At 44.2% G+C, this 21218-nt stretch overlaps 3 protein-coding genes across 3 annotated transcripts; all 3 read right to left on the reverse strand.

Moving 5' to 3' along the window:
• Positions 1-1084: 1084 nt before the first annotated feature.
• LOC136437524 (GLIPR1-like protein 1) lies at positions 1085-6680 on the reverse strand. Its single transcript, XM_066432140.1, has 7 exons — positions 6312-6680; positions 3937-4101; positions 2889-2969; positions 2655-2764; positions 2014-2105; positions 1316-1348; positions 1085-1185 (listed from the first exon to the last, which is right to left on the reverse strand). Exons 1-7 carry the CDS (start codon positions 6585-6587, stop codon positions 1085-1087), a joined length of 858 nt encoding a protein of 285 aa, XP_066288237.1. The 5' UTR covers positions 6588-6680.
• Positions 6681-11194: 4514 nt separating this feature from the next.
• Positions 11195-17090, reverse strand: LOC136436885 (uncharacterized). Its single transcript, XM_066431275.1, has 8 exons — positions 16980-17090; positions 16431-16663; positions 15877-16012; positions 15468-15652; positions 14348-14507; positions 13556-13729; positions 12390-12557; positions 11195-12015 (listed from the first exon to the last, which is right to left on the reverse strand). The coding sequence occupies exons 2-8, from the start codon at positions 16653-16655 to the stop codon at positions 11315-11317; spliced, it is 1749 nt and encodes a 582-aa protein (XP_066287372.1). The 5' UTR covers positions 16656-16663; positions 16980-17090; the 3' UTR covers positions 11195-11314.
• Positions 17091-20792: 3702 nt separating this feature from the next.
• On the reverse strand, positions 20793-21188 carry LOC136437525 (transmembrane protein 60-like). The gene has a single exon (XM_066432141.1). The coding sequence runs from the start codon at positions 21186-21188 to the stop codon at positions 20793-20795; it is 396 nt and encodes a 131-aa protein (XP_066288238.1).
• Between the last annotated feature and the right edge of the window lie 30 nt (positions 21189-21218).

Below are 21218 nucleotides of genomic sequence, written 5' to 3' on the forward strand. Positions count from 1 at the left end.
AAACTCTACAGCTGGCTTCTTGTTCAGCATTTGCAAACTCTGTCGAAGTGAAAATAAAAACATGAAAACATATGACTAGAAACGATGGCAGATGCCCTTACTTTTATGTTGGCTAAGAGCTATATATTACGTCACCAACCCTCTTTGTTCCTCCACTCTATCTGTCTATCTCCCTATTCTCCAAGCAGAGGTTTGGTTTTTGGGGGGTAGGAGTGTCCAGGATATATCAACACTGTCTGTCCGTCTGTTTGCTTGTTTGTTTGTCTGTCTGTTTGTTTGTCTTTAATTTTCTCTATCATTAGCTGCACCCGATTTGTTTACATTGCCTTCAGGTCTTTCAACTTGACCACTTGAAGAAAATCTGTGTATCTATCCCTGTCTGTCTGTCTGTCTGTCTGTGTATCTGTCCCTGTCTGTCTGTCTGTCCCGCTCATTTTCTCTATCACTGGCTGTTCATGATTCGTTTACAGTGTCTTCAGGCCTTTCATTCAACTTCACGATTTGACGACTGTCTGATGATACTTACTGCACTTCCCGCACATTTCCCTGCAGCCCTCCGTTACTGCCGCTAGGCGGCCACACACGGCGGGTCCGTACCAGCCGGGGCTACAGTAGCACAGCTGGTGCGAGTTCTTGCACGGCGCTGGGGGAGACAAACACAGTGAAACAGTCGTCAACATTTACAGATGTTCCAACGGAAAGTCGTTAAGCGATTTACAATACAGAGCCTTCTGCTAGTATTCAAGGTTCAGAGTAGCCGCTGTGACTCTGGGGGGGGGGGACGTATTTGCTTGTATACTATATATGATGGAGGACTACAAATACTAGACTCTACCAGCCTCTGCGGGTCGCTGGGAAAATAGTAGAAATTGGCCAAATAGAGTCAACTGTATGAAAGGGGTCGGCTATGGAGATAGGGTCCAATATTGCAACCCTAACTGCGGATGGGAATGTTATCCTCCATGGCCAAAGTCCCCCGGCAAATGTTCTCTCTATAGCCGACGCGGTTAGTCTGGTAGAGACGATACATCCATGCTTTTCAGTGAACCTCAAAATTGATAGTATCTGGCTCTATTGACCGCGTCTACCTACTTCCACAGTTGGCGCCGTCCCAACCGTCTGGGCATGCGCAGGAGCAGTCAGTTTCGTTCAGAATCCCGCCATTCTGACACTGCAGTGCGCACCCTGTTTAGGAACAAGAGTTCAAAATGTGTGTAATCTTGCCCGGTTTTAAAGAGTTAGCCCAATTAAGGTACGGGAGAGGAGGTAAAATCATTTGTAGTGACGTTAGAAAGGAAGGGATGACGATACTCACCACAGTCAGTGTCGAATTCGGCGCATGCGTTAACTAAAGAAGAAAAAAGTAGAGGTAGTGTGTCATTATGTTAATATCAGATAGTCAGAAGATTTGTTTCGATCGGAAGGTACATACATATATCTTTTTTTATGTCGCGCAATCGGTTGTAACAATAGACTTTAATACATCTACGGCATAGTGTGTTGACTGCTGAATATAGCATTTTTGTTTGTGTTTGACACAGGAGGTGTATAATTTTGTACTTTCTTTAAGTTATCAACAGTCATGCCAAGTTTCAGCAGTTATCTGTTCCCATCCTCCCAGCAGACCCGATATGTTCGTTACCTCCCATAGCGGCCCTGCCCTTCCGAGCCCCTGAACACGCTTCTGGCGACGTCACCACCAAACAGCTTTCAGCCAATCAAAGGGTTTGCTAAAGCTCATCTCGAGCAAAGCCGCAAAGGACGCTGGTAAGCTATCAGCCAATCAGCTTACGTCTTACATCGCTACTTAATTATTCATGAGAAACTAACGACTTTATGTGCCAAATAAGGCTAGTTCATTGATCAGTTATGAGCAACTGTCAGTGACGTCCCCAGAAGCCAAAATCTCCGTTCAAAAGATCAGGGTTGAGACCGGGAGGGTCGAACATTTCCCGAGCGGGTTTCAGCGCTGATAAAGGAGGGTGTCTGTTCCCTGCTGTAACAATGACTCACCACACAAGCCGTCCGTACACCACCCCTTCTCTGATGCGCATGTCTGACAGGGTTGTCCTGTGACGTATGGTCTCATCCCTGCATAATTCCCCCTACACAGGACGAGACACAAACAACGTTTTCTTTTCAGACGACATGGCATCTTACTAGCTGTACAGAACATTTCAAATTCACCATTGCAACGAACGTTATTGACCAGAAAGGAGCTAAACTAGAAAGGCAACATTTTCGAGAAAATGCAGGATATTCCCCTCCCATTACCTTCACCCTCCCATTACCTACACCTTAGCATTTACTGTAAGGGAATTATGAAGTTTCTGTATAAATTATGGAAAGGAGGTCCTCATTAGCATAAGTTATGTCCAGGTCTATTAAACCTTCCAAAAGGTACCTACATGTCAAGTATGACATCCGCAGCATGTACCGTAAGGGAAATACAAGTTTGTGCATAAATTATGCAAATCAGGTCCTCATTACCATGATATATGTCCAGGTGTATAATGATGATATGTCACTTTTCCCCTACCATGTGATATCTTTGAGCGACTATCTTGTAGTACGTTGTCTGTGAGCTGTGGTCTAAATTGTGCGTAAAGTGAAAAAAAACATAAAAGTTTGTCACAAAAATATTGAATGCTTACCCTGGTCCGTAGTTACAGGTAAGTAGGTAGGCGTTAGTTATACTACTGCCTGTGACAGTAGGGCAGAACGCCAAGCCACATCCAATCCAGTGGGACTTCCCCCACATCAACTGTGAATACGTAAACAAAAACAATAAACAAATTAACGATTGCAAGGTAACGGCACAGTGGAAAGTACGGTAGCGGTTATAGATTTGAAAACACAAAAGGCGTGACGTGATTGGCTATACGCACCTGTGTGTAGTGGCCGCAAACCTTGTCATGCGCACATGAGGCAGTGTCGTAATCGTAGTAGGACACCTCGTTATACCAAGCCTAGAGAACATAAGAAAATCATTATTCCTCTCATCACAATGCATTTGAAGGTTCACATTCACAATAATGATATATGATACTACTACACTGCTGGTAATTTAGCTGCGTTGCCAATATCATTTGGAAAATTTAACAGTCCCTCCTCAAGGCAAATGTCCTACATACACTCACACACACACACAAACACACACACACACACACACACACACACACACACAAAATAATGAAAAAAACTTTTATTCTTTTCTTTTTCAAAACCAAGCTACAAACATATGAAAAATTCAGTCCCAATTTGCATAATTTGCAATTCATTGGGTATACATCTCTGTCTAGCTACCTGCATAGTAGATAACATCAAAATCTGGTGCTCCTTTCTTCAGTGTTTCTTCTTAAAAGATTTTGACAAATACGCCATTGCAGTTCCAGTGACACACACCAGGGGGGCCAAAAATCGACCTTGACCTTTCTCCTCCCAGCACCTACCCACATACCAAATAGCATTACAATCCATCTACACGTTCTACAGTTATGCTGACTTTAAGCATCCGGTGACACACACATACATGCACGCAAACACACACGCAAACACACTCAAAACAATATTTCTTGTGTACATCGCTGTCTAAGCTACCTGCATAGTAAATAGCATCAAAATCTGTTGCTCTTTTCTTCAGTTATTCTCCTTACAAGATTTTGACAAATACGCCATTACTGTTCCACTGACACACACCAGGGGGCCCAAAATCGACATTGACCTTTATCCTTCCAACACCTTCCCACATACCAAATATCATTACAATCCATCTACACGTTCTCCAGTTATGCTGACTTTAAGCATCCGGTGACACACACATACATGCACGCAAACACACACGCAAACACACTCAAAACAATATTCTTATATCCCCATGAAAAAGCTATTTTTTATGGAGATAACAAGTATTTGCAGAGGTACTAGTAACAGCACCTGTATAGCTCCATGAACGGACGATCCCTGGGTCCACGTCGTCCCCAGCCACAGGTTCTGCCCCACCCAGCTGAATGGTGAACGGTCCCTGCGAGGCTGTCCGTGGTCCCATGTACAACTCTCGGACCACTCCTGAGCCATCCCCGCCAGCTCCTCGTGCCACAACTACATTCAGAGCAATCATTCATTAAAACATTTCAACGTTTACGAGGTAATAAATGTATTGTGGCGGGTTCTTTTACGTTGTGTGCTGCGCCCCTCAAAGTAGTTAACACGCATGAGGGACGGCTATAGGGATAAAATAGATTGCCAAGAGAGTTTGGCTAATCTCCAAGCAGATCTATACTATAGGTTGCATAAAGACCGTATCAAACTGACAGAGGAAGTACGTTTTGCATTACAAGCTCCTTCTTCCAGTTGGATACGGTCTTTGCAATTCATTGGGTCTGGTTGGAGACTAAGTTTGGCCACCATATATAGGTTTTCATTTGCAGGTGCAATCATCTTCCTCTGGACTGACCTGATCTCCAAGCAGATCTCAACGGTGCCAAAATCGTACAAGCTAGCCAGAGAAGCTCCAGTCAGCCAGGGAAGTTGTCAGGCACCGTCGGTTGCAATAAAAACTCATTCTGCCAGTTGGATACGGGCTTTGCAACCGTTGGGTCTGCCTGGAGACTAGACTGACCCTCTTGCCCAATCATTGAACTTTTTTGACGAATTCTACGATCCGTATGAAGATCTAGTGGAGGCTATAAAAGGGACCGACGGCTCACTATGCTACCTCCAAAGGACTTATACTTTTAAAGTCTTATCATGCTTTCAATTGCTGCTGGACACCCTCTGGCCACACTGATGCACGGATCAGACGGATTAACGTTAGACACGACAGGGATCAGTGTCGGGTGCCAGACGATGTTAGCGACGACATTAGCTACACGATAACAGAAAAAGTTGGAATGGCTATTGTTGTTGTGTTTATTGGTTCAATGGACAGAGTTATGCGTGACCTACATATATCTCATATTATCATAGTACTGTATATCCTTCCATATGCACTGCCTTGAGGTAACATTAAAAACGCAGCATTTTCAAAACTCCATCAAAATCTTGAGAGAAAAAAACAATCAAGCCATTTATTAATATCTCCTCTGTATTTCCCCCCCAATCCATGTGACCTAGCAAAAAGACAGCCGCGAAGCATAACAAAACCACACTCCTGTAAAATTCCACGTATGCATTTCAAGCTTGCAGCAAGACCAACTTAATTACAAGTTAGAAGACGGAAGGTATGGACAAAGATGGTTATCTCATATATCATTACACTGTTTTATATATCATCACGCTGTTCTTCCAGGTGTTCACACTAATCTAACATCTCTTATCAGATTTTTCTACAACCCGTTCTACTCCAGTATAACATGCAACAGTGACTGTCACTCTGACTGTGTTCTACCAACATGTCGGGGATTTATTGTACGTATCAGTGAAAACTCAGGGACATGGACAATCCAAATACTGGAAGACATATATGATTTATGATTTAGGGCTTTCATTTTCCAATGCAGTTAGATGTAGATATGTGCGATGCAGACTCCTCCCGGCTGTTTTCTTTTTCAAGTTATTGTTTGTGTACTTTTTCTTTTTTTTTCTAATTGCTGGCCGGGAAACAACAAGAAAAAAATGTAATAGTAAAACTGGAAGTTAGAAAATGAAAACAGCCGGAAGGAGTCTGCAACGGAGGCTATGTGCGGTTGCGGTATCCGGACTTAAACAGATTTTACTCTTTTCCTGCGTTCATCAAACTAACGTTTACTACTTACCTTTTATCTAGGAAAAGGACAACAAAGCCAGTAAAATGAAGGTCCTAGAAAAACGTCTTTGGTGGCTATTCTTATGGCCGATGTCATGTAGGTGAGAATTGAAGTTCAATCCATAAAACACGCAATCATACTGCACCCTGGGGTCTGTCGGTCAGGAAACAACTACAGCCGTAAACTTGCCTGTTTCCTCTGGTATTTGAAGTGAAAATTAGCGACGATGTGGCAAATGTTTGTTATTCAAAGAAGGGAAACATGGTGTTTTTTACAGTGCTGATTTCCCACAAAAGATAAGCGCAAGACCGCAGTCATCATATCTCTAACTACGTCTAAGGCCCCGAAGTGTCCTTGCAGAAATCGTCCTTTTTTGACGAAATGTTCGACTCTAAATCGTGAAGATTTCTCTGTTGTATTGTACAACTTTAATGATATATGATTAGAAAACCCTGCATCCATAGTAATATGTTGATATCAGTTCACAAGGTCAAGAATCATTGCAAAGTCTTGCTGCGCAACTGAAAATTCTGCGTTAGAAATTCAAAACTGAGCTACACTTACCATATATTCCATGTTAGAAGCTATGGGCTTGGCATCCCTCCGTAGCTCGTTGTGCTTGTCCACTATCATACGGAGTTCCTCTCGAGTGAGTTCGGGCGCAGCTCGCCTTGTCACCCGTCGAGAATCGTCGTGATCTGAGCCATGGCCAAATGCAACAGGGCCTGACGTCCTTTGTGACATTGCCTGGCTCGGGATTTGGACGACGCCCTGAGACTCACTGTTAGATATCAGAAGCAGTGTCACCAAAGCAGCGAAAAGTCTTGCAACAGATGACATTGTCTACGACAGCTACAAGTTGAGCGGATCACTCGTGGAGGACGGCTTTTGTTGTGGTGTCCCGGTCTGGGTACGACACCGGAAATGACGAAGTTTCGGCAGAATGCTTGTAGGCGTGTCTCTTTCAAAGAACCCGGTCGGAGGTCATAAAAATTCATTGCCATGGCAACAGCCCAAACAATGTGAATCAGCAGACGTAATACTACTAATAGAGTGGATGTGAGTTACTGAATGACGTCAGTTGACATGGTACCAAGGATTACAAGTGAAGGAATGTTTTAGCTGTCGAGTCAGACGTCTTTTCGTCGAGCCCTTTCTGAAATATCAAGTTTGATACGCTAAACATTCGTATCATGCTAATGATATAAAGAGCTGAGTGACGAATTAAAGGGGATAGAAATACGACAGAAACATTAAGAAGCTAACGCGTAACTACTGTACTCTGAGCTTAGTCTCTAACTACCAAAGACCAAAACGACAATTCGAGACAGCTTCCTTAACTCATTTCTAACCGCTACGAGGCATGATTCCAAACGCTCTGAGGCATAATTCCAACCGCTCCGAGGCTTGATTCCAACAGCTCCGAGGCATTTCCTTACGCGCTGCGACAGTTTCCTTACGCGCTGCGACAGTTTCCTTACGCGCTGCGACTGAAATTTCCTTGCGCACTGCGACACAGTTTCCTTACGCGCTGCGACAGTTTCCTTACGCGCTGCGACAATTTCCTTACGCGCTGCGACAATTTCCTTACGCGCTGCGACTGAAATTTCCTTGCGCGCTGCGACACAGCGAAGACCCTTGCCCCCCACGCTCATACAGTGGACGATCCCAGGTGGGTCAGGGGTCACTACACCATTGGTGTTGTGAATGTGAACTGCGTCCTTCCCTAAAAGTACTGTATCAGGGTATTTTTTCATACAGGTAACATTACGATGACGCGTTTAATGGTGCGCTACCATGGTGTTACGTGACCGTTCGACGTCACCGTGTGTCATATGTATTTACTGTTGCTACAACCGTGACAGTAATACGGACGGAACCGGCTTGGCTCTTTGTTTAAATTATGATATTAAAGTTCAAGAGACCCCAAACTTGACACTGTCAGTAGTACAGACTATTTATATAGATATATCATATGAGTAGACGGTGTACTTGACGGGATCAGCAAGGGGGCATCCTTCTCGTACTTGCTAGCTCTTCTTTTATACATTGTGTATGGATTTTGTTTCTCTGTTATTTCAGATCCTCGACCTGAAATAAACTGACCTGTCTCGCAGGATAATCCTACCATGACAGAAGGTCAAGTTGGTCACGGTTTTTAGTCCTTTCAGCATATCGCATGAGCTAGTGATGAAAGGTCATACATGGACAACAGACTACTAGTAACAGATTGCTCCTCTAGAGGTATAAGTATTGACTAATCCCGTTTGGACATGATAGCATTTCCATAACATTACATTTTATTCATGGCCAGGGCTATTGACAGGATGTCCCTGTGAACAAGACTTTTGCATTATCGTTATGTTTTTGTCAATAAGAATTATTTGGCCACTATTAATATGATGTCCACGATCCTATCAGCCCTACCCTAACCCATTATATACAACCAGAACCATGAGTATGATCTTGTCACATGGGGCAAGAAATAAGTAAACTTATTAGGGTGCTTCAAGTTTATTTGAACGGTGACATTACGATGACGCGTGACCTTTCGACATCTACGTTAAATCGCCGTGTGTTACACTTATAATCATCATCTCCAACTCCAAGCAGAGGTTTCGGTCTAGTAAGTAACGTTAGGAGTGTCCGGGATTTGTGACGTTCTCTCCCTTAACGTTAAAAATCCCGGACACTCATATAATCTACTCGACCGAAACCTCTGCTTTGAGAATATTACTGCGGTAACGAGGTCTCTATTCAACCGCCTTGGTTACAGATATAGTTCATTTGCTGTGAGTAGTGAGTAGGCGTTGCACTTGGGATCGGAGGGGGCATAGTACCTCTAGGTCTACGAACTTTAAAATTTGGTTACGTTCAGATGGTACGTTGGACTACTTAATTCTGATATGCTGTAGTTCTTTTCCTCTTACTATGTTTAAATGTGCATATTACACAACATTGTTTTGTGGTGAAAGCGTGTGTGTGGGGGGGGGGGGCTCTCAACGACAGGCAGATTTCTGGCGAGGTCAATGCCCACTATATATATTAAAGTTGGTCTTTCCCAAAGCGCCATTTCACGCCGATCTACTGGCACGCGAGGGGAAAGAGAAGGAATATTTTACGCCCATTGTCCGTCAATTGTTATCAATGGCAATCATGGCTTCCTTTTAGTTTGTAGCAAGTGATTTAGAGATGGTGAGAGTCAGAACGAAGCACTGACACGATCTGACTGGCTGTTCACATTCACAACACAATGGTGTAGTGACCCCTGACCCACCTGGGATCGTCCACTGTATGAGCGTGGGGGGCAAGGGTCTTCGCTGTGTCGCAGCGCGTAAGGAAACTGTGTCGCAGCGCGCAAGGAAATTTCAGTCGCAGCGCGTAAGGAAATTGTCGCAGCGCGTAAGGAAATTGTCGCAGCGCGTAAGGAAACTGTCGCAGCGCGTAAGGAAACTCTGTCGCAGCGCGCAAGGAAATTTCAGTCGCAGCGCGTAGAAAAAATGTCGCAGCGCGTAAGGAAATGCCTCGGAGCGGTTGGAATCATGCCTCGGAGCGGTTGGAATTATGCCTCGGAGCGTTTGGAATCATGCCTCGTAGCGGTTAGAAATGAGTTAAGGAAGCTGTCTCGAATTGTCGTTTTGGTCTTTGGTATTTACCCTAACAGACTAACCGCGCCGGCTATAAGGAGAACATTTGCCGGGGGACTTTGGCCATGGAGCATATTTGACCCTCTCTCCGTAGCCGACTCCCTTCATACAATTGACTCTATTTGGCCAATTTCTACCATTTCCCCATCAGCGACCCGCGGAGGCTGGTAGAGCCTACTCTGAGCTGACGATAGGTGGCGGATGCCTTCTGAAAACTTCTCACCAGCTCTATTCGTCTTGTCGACTTGCGTAGCTCTATGTATCCATGTCTGTGTTCAAGCGTATTCTATTGTCATAGAAATAAAGGAAGACTACAGAAGTAACACTTTTTGCTTTTCTCTTCAATAGAAAAAGCCAAAATGAAGTCAATCATAAGGCCGCACCATTTCCATTTTATTTAAATGCTAGGTTGGAAAATCAACAGGAAAACAGAATCTCAGAGGAAAGTTTGTACTTTGGTGCACACAATTTCAGGGAGTGAACAGGGTCAGGTGCAAGTTTTCACCCCAGTCATCTGTTTTCATGATTTTTTTTTGCTAAAATTAAAAACAAAATCCGTTAACCAAGAAATTAAATTAGTGTGGCCTAAGGACAGGAAAAATACAACTTCAAAACAACTTTTTTTCTATCAGTTCTACCATTATGCATTCTATTGTTCTTTTTTCTTGGGTAGAGGGTAAAATATCAAATTTTATCTGGTGTTGGAAAAGATGTAACGCCCATCTCAGACCTAGAAAAATAACACACGCCAGACTTTCTCGCGGATCGTCTGGTGAGTGTGATAGGACCTGAGATATTTCACTTGATTGACAGGTACGAGGTACGTAATTATTGGTTTGGTGTTTATCGGTAGGTGAGAGATTCTTATCGGTGAAATGTAATCCGACAAAAGACACTTGTCGGAACTTTCCGTCGGCATCTTTTGTGAACACATGTCTGTACTGATGAAACACTATCACTTGTGATGCCTGCTTTCAAATATCTTGGTGAACTTTGGTGTTATACCGGTTATTGGACGCATCCCGCAACTTAGGCCCCCCTCTCACTGGACCCGCGGCACGCTGGCGGCGTCACTGCGTCCTGAACTGGATTTGTGTTACCCTTGACTTTATAAATCATTTTAAACGTACATGTATGACCAAAAAGATAACAAAACACACAAAGCTTTAAAAGATTCGTTTTTTCTCGATTAAATTGGTTGAGTGCTTTGATCGACCGAAGCGACGCCGCCAGCGTGCCGCGGGTCCAGTGAGAGGGGGGCCTAAGTTGCGGGATGCGTCGAATAACCGGTATAACACCAAAGTTTACCAAGATATTTGAAAGCAGGCATCACAAGAGTGCTCTTGTGTTACAAACTGTAATAATTTTGGTATCTGCTTATAGCACACATATTATGTAAACAATAACAGAACTATGAGATTCACCACAGCAGCTTTAATGCATTTTTAAACCATGACAGAACGGATGAAAACTCTGAACATATACACACAAAAGTGATAACAGATAAAACAATTATCTGACAAAATTACAAACATAGCAACATCATGGATTTCGTACGTAATCCGCCACTATCATTTACCAACAAAAAGATTGGCAAAGCGGTTCCAAAAATCTGATTATGTAAATTTCCTCGTTTAAGGCAGGTGAATGATTGCAACGTGACAGATTGCTATAGAAAATCTATAATAGAAGGATAAAAAAATACTAAATCCCCCCCCCCCTTCCTTTGTAAGAAAGACGTTGGCAAACTTCTGGCAGCTGAATGCAATAGTGGAGAAAGTATAAAAGAAAAATACAACATGGATATATTGTCAGAGATGAAACTAGCACGGACAAGCTGTACTAATCTCTCCCCAGTATAGCAGCAACCTGTAGATAGATTTTAGCCTAACGGTAACGGAATTATGAGCACGTGTTCTCTCATGGGAAATCCATATCGTCATACGGAGCGCGCCCTCGGCCTCTACCGTTGTGTCGCCCCCTTTCGCCGCCTCGCCCCCCGCGACCGTTTCCACGACGTCGGCCCCAGGACTGAAACTCCGGATCCGCTGTTGCTTCTTCTTCTGAACTCTCGTCGCCATCCGAACTTTCGTCTTCTTCCGAACTCTCCTCCGAACTCTCCTCCGAACTCTCCTCCGACTCCGAACTCTCCTCCTCCTCCGAACTCTCCTCCTCCGAAGAACTATCCTCCTCCGAAGAACTTTCCTCTTCCGAACTCTCCTCTTCTTCCGAACTCTCGTCCTCCTCCTCCGAACTCGCGTATTCCTCCGAACTCTCGTCGTCTTCTTCTTCTTCCATAAAAGTGTCTTCAACTTCGAAATCCTCCTCGTCTTCATTTTCTCCTTCCTCTCCGACTTCTCCTAGACGCAGGGAGAGAGCAAGAGGAGCAACCGGCCCAAGCTCGGCACTACCCGGGACTGGGATTGGTTGGAGGATCTGGTAGTCATGACGACGTTGTGCCAGAGGTGCCCGGATGTTGCTGGACCTCAGAAGAACCCGACTGTCTGGAGGAAGCCTGCTGATTGGAGCGATGGGGCGTGACGGTTGGCGAACGACGGTGACGTCAGGTCGGATCTCCTCGACTGGTCGGATCGCGCTAACGTCGAGGTCAGCTGGCTTACCTGCAATAGGCAAATCAAAAATAGAAATTTGTAAAGGAAAAACGTTGCAGGTTACTGAAGCCATCTTTACAAACATGGTATGGACGGTCGTGGCGTTTTCTGGTGACGAATCATTTACATGTAGATGCTCTCTAAGCTGAGGTGTTCTGGAAGCCATATGACCTTTTTCTCATATGTTTCGTTTTCCTTCCGCCTTCCCAACCGGGAAAGAAAATTGGGCATATGAGAAAAAAGCTAAGGTCCCAATCTTTCCAAGCAACCTCTGCTTGGAGAGTACTTTTAGACACACAAGAACCAACACGACATCCGGAACACTTTATGATAATCAAAATCCGACATTACACGGAGGGTACCGAAAATTACCGAAGACGTACCGAACTTTGCGCGAAGAAACACGACGGCGTCGTCGATGACTCGGGACATGGCCGTGAAGCTGTCGGAGTAGAAGAGGTGCTCGGGGACGGGCTCGGAGACAATGTCGTGCAGCTCCTGCTCGTTCACGGAGGAGCCGACGGCGAAGGCGAAAATCTCACAGCCTGGACCTGAAAAGAACAAAAAGCCAATATTTGTAAATACACAGGATTTCTGAAGCACCGAGAACTGGAAGAGAAAACTGACGTCTGGCAACTGCGTCAGCAGTAAGCTAGACTCTACCAGCCTCTGCGGGTCGCTGGGAAAATAGTAGAAATTGGCCAAATAGAGTCAACTGTATGAAAGGGGTCGGCTATGGAGATAGGGTCCAATATTGCAACCCTAGTAACCCTAACTGCGGATAGGAATGTTATCCTCCATGGCCAAAGTCCCCAGGCAAATGTTCTCTCTATAGCCGACGCGGTTAGTCTGGTAGAGACTAGCAGTAAGCCTGGGTACCATTATATTATACTACCGGGGCTCCTACACTCGCTACCCTAAAAACGCGAGTGTAGGAGCTTCGGTAGTAATAGGATGGCACCCAAACTAACTGCGCCACTGACGTTCATTTACGTCTGAAACGTCTGACTGTTTCCAAAATGTATCCATTTCCTTTATTAAATTTTGCATTGTGTATCTCATTAACGTTACCTGGATGTCAAAACTACATTTATCTATTTATTTTGATTTGCCACATTTTGTGGAAGGATTGACATAACAAGTGAACTATCACATTTTCAAGATGTCATCCCAGACCGGACTGTAAGATTTGGATCATCGCACACCGGGGCATGCCCCTTCTCTTTTTCGAAAGGTGTGGTGGGTTCTTCAACGTGCGCGGGGTGTGGCTCTCCCCAAACACGGGACCTCCATTTAACGTCCTATCCGAGGGACGTCCCTAACCCTAGATGAGCTAGGTACTCATTTACACTTGAGTGAAGTGAGGAAAGTCGTGTTAAGTGCCTTTCCTAAGGGCACAACGTCGGGGCGCAAGTTCGGACATGTCTCTGGGCACAACCCGGGATTAGATCCCGGGTCCCATTCAGTTTGACAGCCGCCCGCTCTACACTTGCGCCACATGACGCCACCATTTATATTGATACATTTAATGTGACCTTGCACTACTAACCGTTGACAGAGTCCTTCAGTCCGTCGGCGGCAGGTACGGGGCTCCCTCCCGTGTTGGACTTCCCGTCCGTGATGAGGAAGAGTATCTTGGCGGCGGCAGGCCTGGATCCCGCCGTGGACACGAACACGTCATCCTTGGCCATGTTCAGGGCGACGGCGGTAGCCGTGGAACCACCTGTAGGAAGAATGGAAGGTTATTTTGCTAGCAGCTAAGGACACTGGGTTAAACATTCGGGCAGCAGAGGCTAGGGCAAAGGACAGGATTTCTTGGAGGATCCACCTGGAAAGCAAGGGGCCAGTTTCTGGCCTGTGCACGTAGGCAGGTAGGCAACCTGGCATATCAACAGTGCTGATTTTAGAAAAGTATTATTGAGGATTAAAGTAAGTTTAACTCAGAAAACAATTGAGGTTTTGTATCTTTAATCGACGTTCTGACTTTCACAACATATGTCACGTGTCCATATCGTCACGTATTCAAAGTAATGGATCAGTTTTCCTGAAGAAGATCGCATTGGATAGAATATATATATCTACGCGGTTATCTCATAACAGAGGGGGATGTCCCTGTGGTGTAGTGGTCTGCGCTTCTGTTGAGTCATACCAAAGACGTTAAAAATGGTACATACTTCTGAAACAGTATGGAAGTTAAACACACTCCACTACCAGTGGCCTAGCCCCCTGCTGCAGTGATTGCACCACAGTGTGGCCCAGGGCTATGAAACGGGGATGGGCACCGCCCTATACACCTTTAACAAACTATCTCAATATAGAAAACATTTTTCGTTTCACTGACTTTCGTAGGCGATATCCCCGATGGCGGAGACCACGGCTGCCCGGCTGGTGTGGGCGCTGAAGTCGAACTCCACGCGTGTCTTGCCCACGTCTGAGAACGACATGCCCGCCACCCGAGTATTCGCGGGGTCGATCGGAGCGGGGAAGATTTCAAGCAGGTTCTGCAAAATAACGTCACGACAGACATCAGCATATCATTAATAATAATAATAATGATGATAATGATAAATAGTTTATTGGTCCGAAACTACCCGTGCAATGGCAGCCAGTGCTGAATTGCTGCTAGGTTGACAATCACATAATATAAAATAATACACAAGATACATATACGCTCCACACTTGCACTTTGTGGAACTGTCACAAGGGTCTGGGCGGCTGCCATTCGGCGCCAGCAGGTGGCCTCAATAGGACCTTCCCCAACCGAAGTCAGGTGCCCATTCACACCTGGGTTAAGTAAGGAAATTCGTGTCAAGTGCCTTTCCCAAGGGCACAACATCTGGGCATACCGGTGGTTTCGAACCCGGGATCTCTCGGTTCTGGGCGACACAACCGATCGATTGCGCCACACGATGCCACGTTGGTTGCTACCTTGTATCGTGAGAAATATAGCCTCCACCAGGCCTTCCTGCGGGGTCGGCAATGGACTGTAGCCTCTACCAGGCTCCAGAGATGGTTGGAAAGGGCAGACTTTGGCCAAATAGACAGATAACATGCCAGAGGAGTCAACCGGCTCTAAGAGTACAGTTCGGTACTCCTGTACTCATAGAGCCAGCTAACTCCTCGAGCATGTTATTTGTCTATTTGACCTACTCTATCCAGTGACTCCAGTTACCTCTAGGGCCTGGTAGAGGCTATATATGTATTGTCTTGTCGCAATTTTTAATAAAGAATAAAGAGGCTATATGGACAGTAGAATTCGGCAAAAAAGGGTGATTAATTGGCCAGGAGAGCTAGTCCTCGGGAAAAATATCATCTCCCCATCGAAATCCAATCCCTATGGTGGCCAAACTCCCCGGTTAAATTACTCTCCTTATATCCAGCGTAATTTGTCTGGTAACGACTATTCTAAAAACCTCCTTGTCAAAACACTAGCCTTTATCATCGATATCTAGGTATGCTACCTGAACATCTTCCTTTGCCTGATCGAAGTTTGCCGGTTTAACGCTGCCGCTCTTGTCGAAGACGAAGACCATGTCGATGACGGAGGGCTCCTCGTCGTCCGCTGCCTGGAACCCCCGACGGCCGACCTTGTTCAGAAAACCTCTCTCTAAGGCGGTCAGAGTCTGTTCCCGTGTAGGAGTGCCACCTAGCGGTATCAATACGAATAGCAACCGTTAAACAGGGATGACAAAGACTGGTGGTACTTTTTAGTGTCACGGTAGTATTCTGTGGATAACGTTCTATTGGAACTTTACCTGTGGTAATAGCAGGCTTGTAATCAATAGATAGAGACAAGATTAAGACTCCGTGAATGGTCTATTAATGAAATAGCCCTGATAGAAAACGTCATAATGGAGTGACGTCACTCACATTGCTGTTTCTCCTCCCGGAGTGCCGGGCAGCACCGGTCATGTTCCAGCATATTCTGCACCACCTGTCTGGTCCGGTACACCGTACTGCACCCAAATATGGACTTCTTGGGACTCCAAGTACTCCACTCCGACACCTGCAAGTCAACCGTACAGAATGCACAACAATATGTTTATAACTAAAAAATAAAACATTTCGTAGTTTTGCTACACGAATTCGAAGGGCATTGAATTAATTTTGTTTCCAACACGATGAACGAATCTTCAAACTGAATATAACGCTATAGATGAAGGAAGGAAGGAAGGAAGGAAGGAAGGAAGGAAGGAAGGAAGGAAGGAAGGAAGGAAGGAAGGAAGGAAGGAAGGAAGGAAGGAAGGAAGGAAGGAAGGAAGGAAGGAAGGAAGGAAGGAAGGAAGGATAAACGGACGGACGAACGGACGAATGGATGGATGGATAGATGGATGAATGAATGAATGAATGAATGAATGAATGAATGAATGAAGAAACAAAGGAACGAACGAAGGATGTAATGAATGTAGCATCAGTCTACTCACCCTGCACAAGCTCCTGAGGAAGTCTGTACAGACGCCGTGATCGACGGGAGGCCGGAGGATGGGTCCATCAGGAGGTCTCCTTATCCCCGAGGTGTCCTCCAGGCCGTGGTGCAGGTTCAGGAAACCCGAGGTCCGGGGACCCTGGGGCGGGGCAGGGCCCTGGGGTCTGGCGACCGAGGCTACCACCAGGGCAAGTGTCGCCAACACGACAGATAGGCTAGGCATGTTGATTCCTTAATGAGAGAAGTACAGTCTGTGTGAATACATCATATATGCAAATAAAACAGGTTATGCATACAATTAATTTGAATTAACACACAAATATCTCTCTTTTAAGGAAAAATGATGAAAAACGTCCATTTTCTGCGGGCTTAAATTTCTTTTTCGGATACTACAAGCTTCCTGCTGTAACAAATCTGGCTCGCCACTCGCAGGCCCTAATGAGATCTCTGAACACAATAAAATATCAAAATAGTAATACGATGAAATATCACAATAGTAATGAAGTAGTTTCCGCTAAAAAGTAACAGTTAAAATTGTTCAACTCACTTTGTCGCAAACGTCCGTCCTCTGCTGCAGAAAATCTTGTTTTGACCGTTCCCCGATTCTGCGATCTCTTTTATACCCCTGTGTACGGCGTACACAACAGGAAATGAGGTCCCAGATCAAGACCGGAAGTACGGAAGGCAAACCAAGAAACTGCTTTGGCAGCGCGGATCACTCGTTACCCGTCATCATTCTGAGAAGTCATAATCAAAGAACGTCATTATCATACGATAAGTTTGGGTAGATTTCCGTGCTTTTAAAGGGATACTTTGTTGTTTTATTGTTAATAAAAGCAAGGAGGTTACATATATTATAACCTCCTTGGCAAAATGATGTCAAGTGTAGTTATTGACAATATATTAAAGACATTAAAAAGAACCGGTAGTCGTCTTGTGTTTTCAAGGATCTTTGGAATTTTAGACAAATGACCTATAAAGTAACACGCGTCCGTAACATGGATGTCGAATGTTTATGTTTTGTAATGCAACCTTGTTTGTCGTCCGGTCATTGACCCCTAATTTGCATGGCCAGGTGCCAAGGTCAAAGTCCCTGCTATATGTATTACACTTTGTATTACTTCCGGTCAACTTCTGGACATAACAGGCCCTTCCCTTTACAATGAACCTTCTTCACGTCAAGGTTATATTTGGTGGAGTTCATGCCCTAGCTTGGAAAACTTTTTATCACTCTCAACACGCATAAGCGTTCAAATTACACTACGTCTAGCCTGGTCCCAGCCTCTACGGGTCGGCCTGGGTGTGTTTTACCGGGCCCAGTCTGCTAAATTGACCCGTTTGTGTCAGTCTGTCTTAGCTGCCATATAGAGTTTCGCAGTCACCATAGTTTAGCAGCCACCGTAGTTTAGCAGCCACCGTAGATTTGCCGCCACCGTAGAGGGAGGGAGCTAACTACCCCTCGGGCGGGCTAATCTGTCTGGGTGGGCGGGCATTTCTCCCAGCCCCGCAGAGAAACCGGGGAGCTCCCGAGCGACGGTATGGTTTCCTGGCTACACTAAGTCAAGTATGAGAAACTATTTGGTACCAAAGTTTGAAAGGATTTACGTGGGAACAAAAGCTACATATAGTAAAGGATAAAGCTCTAGCTGTAGCTCTACCTGTAGATACTTTTGAAGGGGTTTAAAATTAAGCTCGGTTTATATGTACAATAGAAGATCTGCAATTAGAAGATAAAATACTCAAGTAAAGCACAGTTTTATACGGACAAAATAATATCTAATACTTGTTCCAGATCAGGCAGCTTATATCATGTGATAAGTCAAAGAGTCAAAGAAGTTAGTGTTCCACCTAGAATTGACGTTTGTTTTTTCCTTACACACACACGGGGAAATATCTAATATTTTTCATGATCCATTTGCTTTCATGAAGAGATGCCATATAATACTGTAATATGTCAATCTTCAAAAAAACATCCATTAACTTTTGTATTTAATGAAAATACCTGGTTGTCAAGTTGCCTATTAGATTATTAGTTTTGTGCAACCAATCTTTAGTTCAACTAGTTTTAGTTCAGGTTGCCTAGTTCTGTTGTGGGACAACCTGAATTGAAAGTGTACTCCCCACAATTTCATACATGTACAGCTATGACAGTAGTTTCTGATTTGTACAATTCAAACTGAACACAAGTCAACAGAAAAATACAGTGGCTTGGCATTGTTGTACATGATTTACTGCATAGAAAATGATTTATATCATCTCACATTGTATGGAATTACAAAAAAAATTCAACTCACTGATACACAACAACATCATTACCGTAGGCATATTGCACAATAGGGAACCATGGACTGATAGTGATATAAGTACATTTACAAAAAATCGAAACGAAACAGTGTACATTGATAATATATGTATGTACATGACAACAACTGCTTGTAGCTACATTGCAATATACAAGCTAAAAGTCTAAATCAAAGTGTTTTCGTACAGTGGTTCTGACCTAATGCGTCAAGGGCTTATAATTAGGATGTTACGTGCATAGATAGATATACTATCAATTTCTCAATGGCCAAGCCTTTTTGGGGAGGGGGGCAGGATTTTTCATGGCTTCCTTACCTCTAGTGTTATAATCCAATGCCTTTTTTTTTTGCTGACAGTGGTGGTATAGAATGGTGCAAATATTTTACTCAGCTCATGAAAAAATACTACAAAAATACAAGCATGTACAAAAGACTGGGCTTCAATACCTTAGCAAACATGGCCAAAGCTATTTGGAACATCTACCTACGAAACAATGTCGTGAGAGAATTTTAGGTCTACCTGCTCTACCATAAGACTGGTACAGCTTAAGTCCTTTGGAGAGCATGTTAAAGAACCCATAATGATCTCTGTACATATATGTGTGAGCATGCCCTGGTATGGGAAGTCTTAAAGCAATCATTTTGTTAGTCAGCTTGTACTTCACCAACTCCAAGTACAAATGTACTAGTACATAACTAACATGTTGTACCACATATATATACTGTAAATGCATTTAAGTTTGCGTGGTTTTTTTTCATGCTAAGGGGGAAATTGAGTGTTCGCAGTGGTTTTAAGTTTGCGGCAGTGCTATAGCCACATACTGCTACAGTATTGGACAAAAATGTTCGCGGTGGTTTTAAGTTCGCGGTGAAACGGTCGCCATGAAAACTATGAACATAAAACCACCGCGAACATTCTGCATTTACAGTAGTGTGTAAGTGTGCAATTCAGATTCAGATGCTACTTCAGCTTTGGTATTTTCCCTGCTTCTGCTTTACTAATAGTAACAAGCTTAAGACCTCAAACTTAGTCTAACCTTCCCCTACTGAGGTGTCATCAATGCCACATACTTCAATAAGCATCAGGATGCATCAGCATAGAGAGATTTCAAACTATCAGATTCATCCCCATAGAGAGAGTTCAGCCTAGTTATGTCACAGGAGGGTTACATGTTAAGGTAACATTACATACAGTATACAAGTCATTCATATACATTTGTACATGTACGTTTGTGAAGGTTAGACATCCAGGTTAACAATATATGAAGAGAATTCAAACTCTACACTCGAAACGTCCGGAAATAAATCTCCGAATTCTTATCCAGTTGTGGAGTTTGAATTCTCTTCATATCTTTGTACATCACAACATAATGTACATGTTAATCTGTTTATCTTCACTGTGGTCTTATTTCACGGTAGGAGGGAAAAGGTTTCCGCAATGTTTGAAATTTGTGGTCGAAACAATTCTGTGGCACAGTAGTAATACATTGGAAATGCATATTCGTGGTGCTATACAGTTCTGGTGGAGAGGTTCACTGCGAAAACCGTGAAAACAAAACCAACCGAGAACATTTCAAGACTCACAATACAAAGTTGTCAGAAATAAATCTTGTGTTGAATGCATATACTATAAGCTAGTTTGGAGTTGCTACTAGTACTACGCATGTGCAGTGTCAAAGGTGAAGGCCCACGGCTTGAAAACAGTGCTCGTCTCGACATTATCTTGATTTGCATAAGAGCGCCCTGCCGGGCTTTGTTCACGTCTCGGGGGCCTTCACCTTTGACACTGCACATGCATAGTAGCAACTCCGAACTAGCTTATAGCCAGCTGCATATAGCCAAAATCCAAATACACTTGTGTCACACATCGATCATAATATCTGTAAGAGTTTAAATGCACATACGTCATTTTGACTAATACTATAGTAATAGTAACGTGTGCTATATCAAGGAGGTTTAAATCCTATCTAAACCTTCTTGGCTGATTAAACCTCCTTGGCTATAGTATATATACAGTGTTTCCGTGTTGCTGTACTGTCCTTGATTTCTGAGTCCACAGTTTAGTCATTTCTCAAACGCAGCAAGAAACTTCTGAAGATGTCCCCAGCCACGCAGAGCAGGAATCCCCATAGCGGAAGGAACGCCAGGTAGTAGGCGATATCGTGGAAATATTGTAGTTTGAGACACAACGCCATCTGGAACCCGAGCTTCATGGCCATGACCAGCAGATACCATAACTTCTTCCTCATGGTGACGTCATCCGTGTCATAGCCATTTCGACAGTGTCTGATCATCCGGATCGCTAGCATGGCGAGGATAATGGCGTCGAAAGCCCACAGGGGGACGAAGATGATGAACCAGTTCCATACGGTTCCTCCGTCTAGTCTCAGGACGAGCAGAATGAGGAAAAACAACGTCATGAGCCATGTAAACAGAACACGGTGAACCAGCGCCATTTTGGAGGAACAGTCTTCGGCGTTTTTGTC

Source organism: Branchiostoma lanceolatum, chromosome 6 (assembly GCF_035083965.1).
Source record: "Branchiostoma lanceolatum isolate klBraLanc5 chromosome 6, klBraLanc5.hap2, whole genome shotgun sequence".
NCBI classification, from domain to species: Eukaryota; Metazoa; Chordata; class Leptocardii; order Amphioxiformes; family Branchiostomatidae; genus Branchiostoma; species Branchiostoma lanceolatum.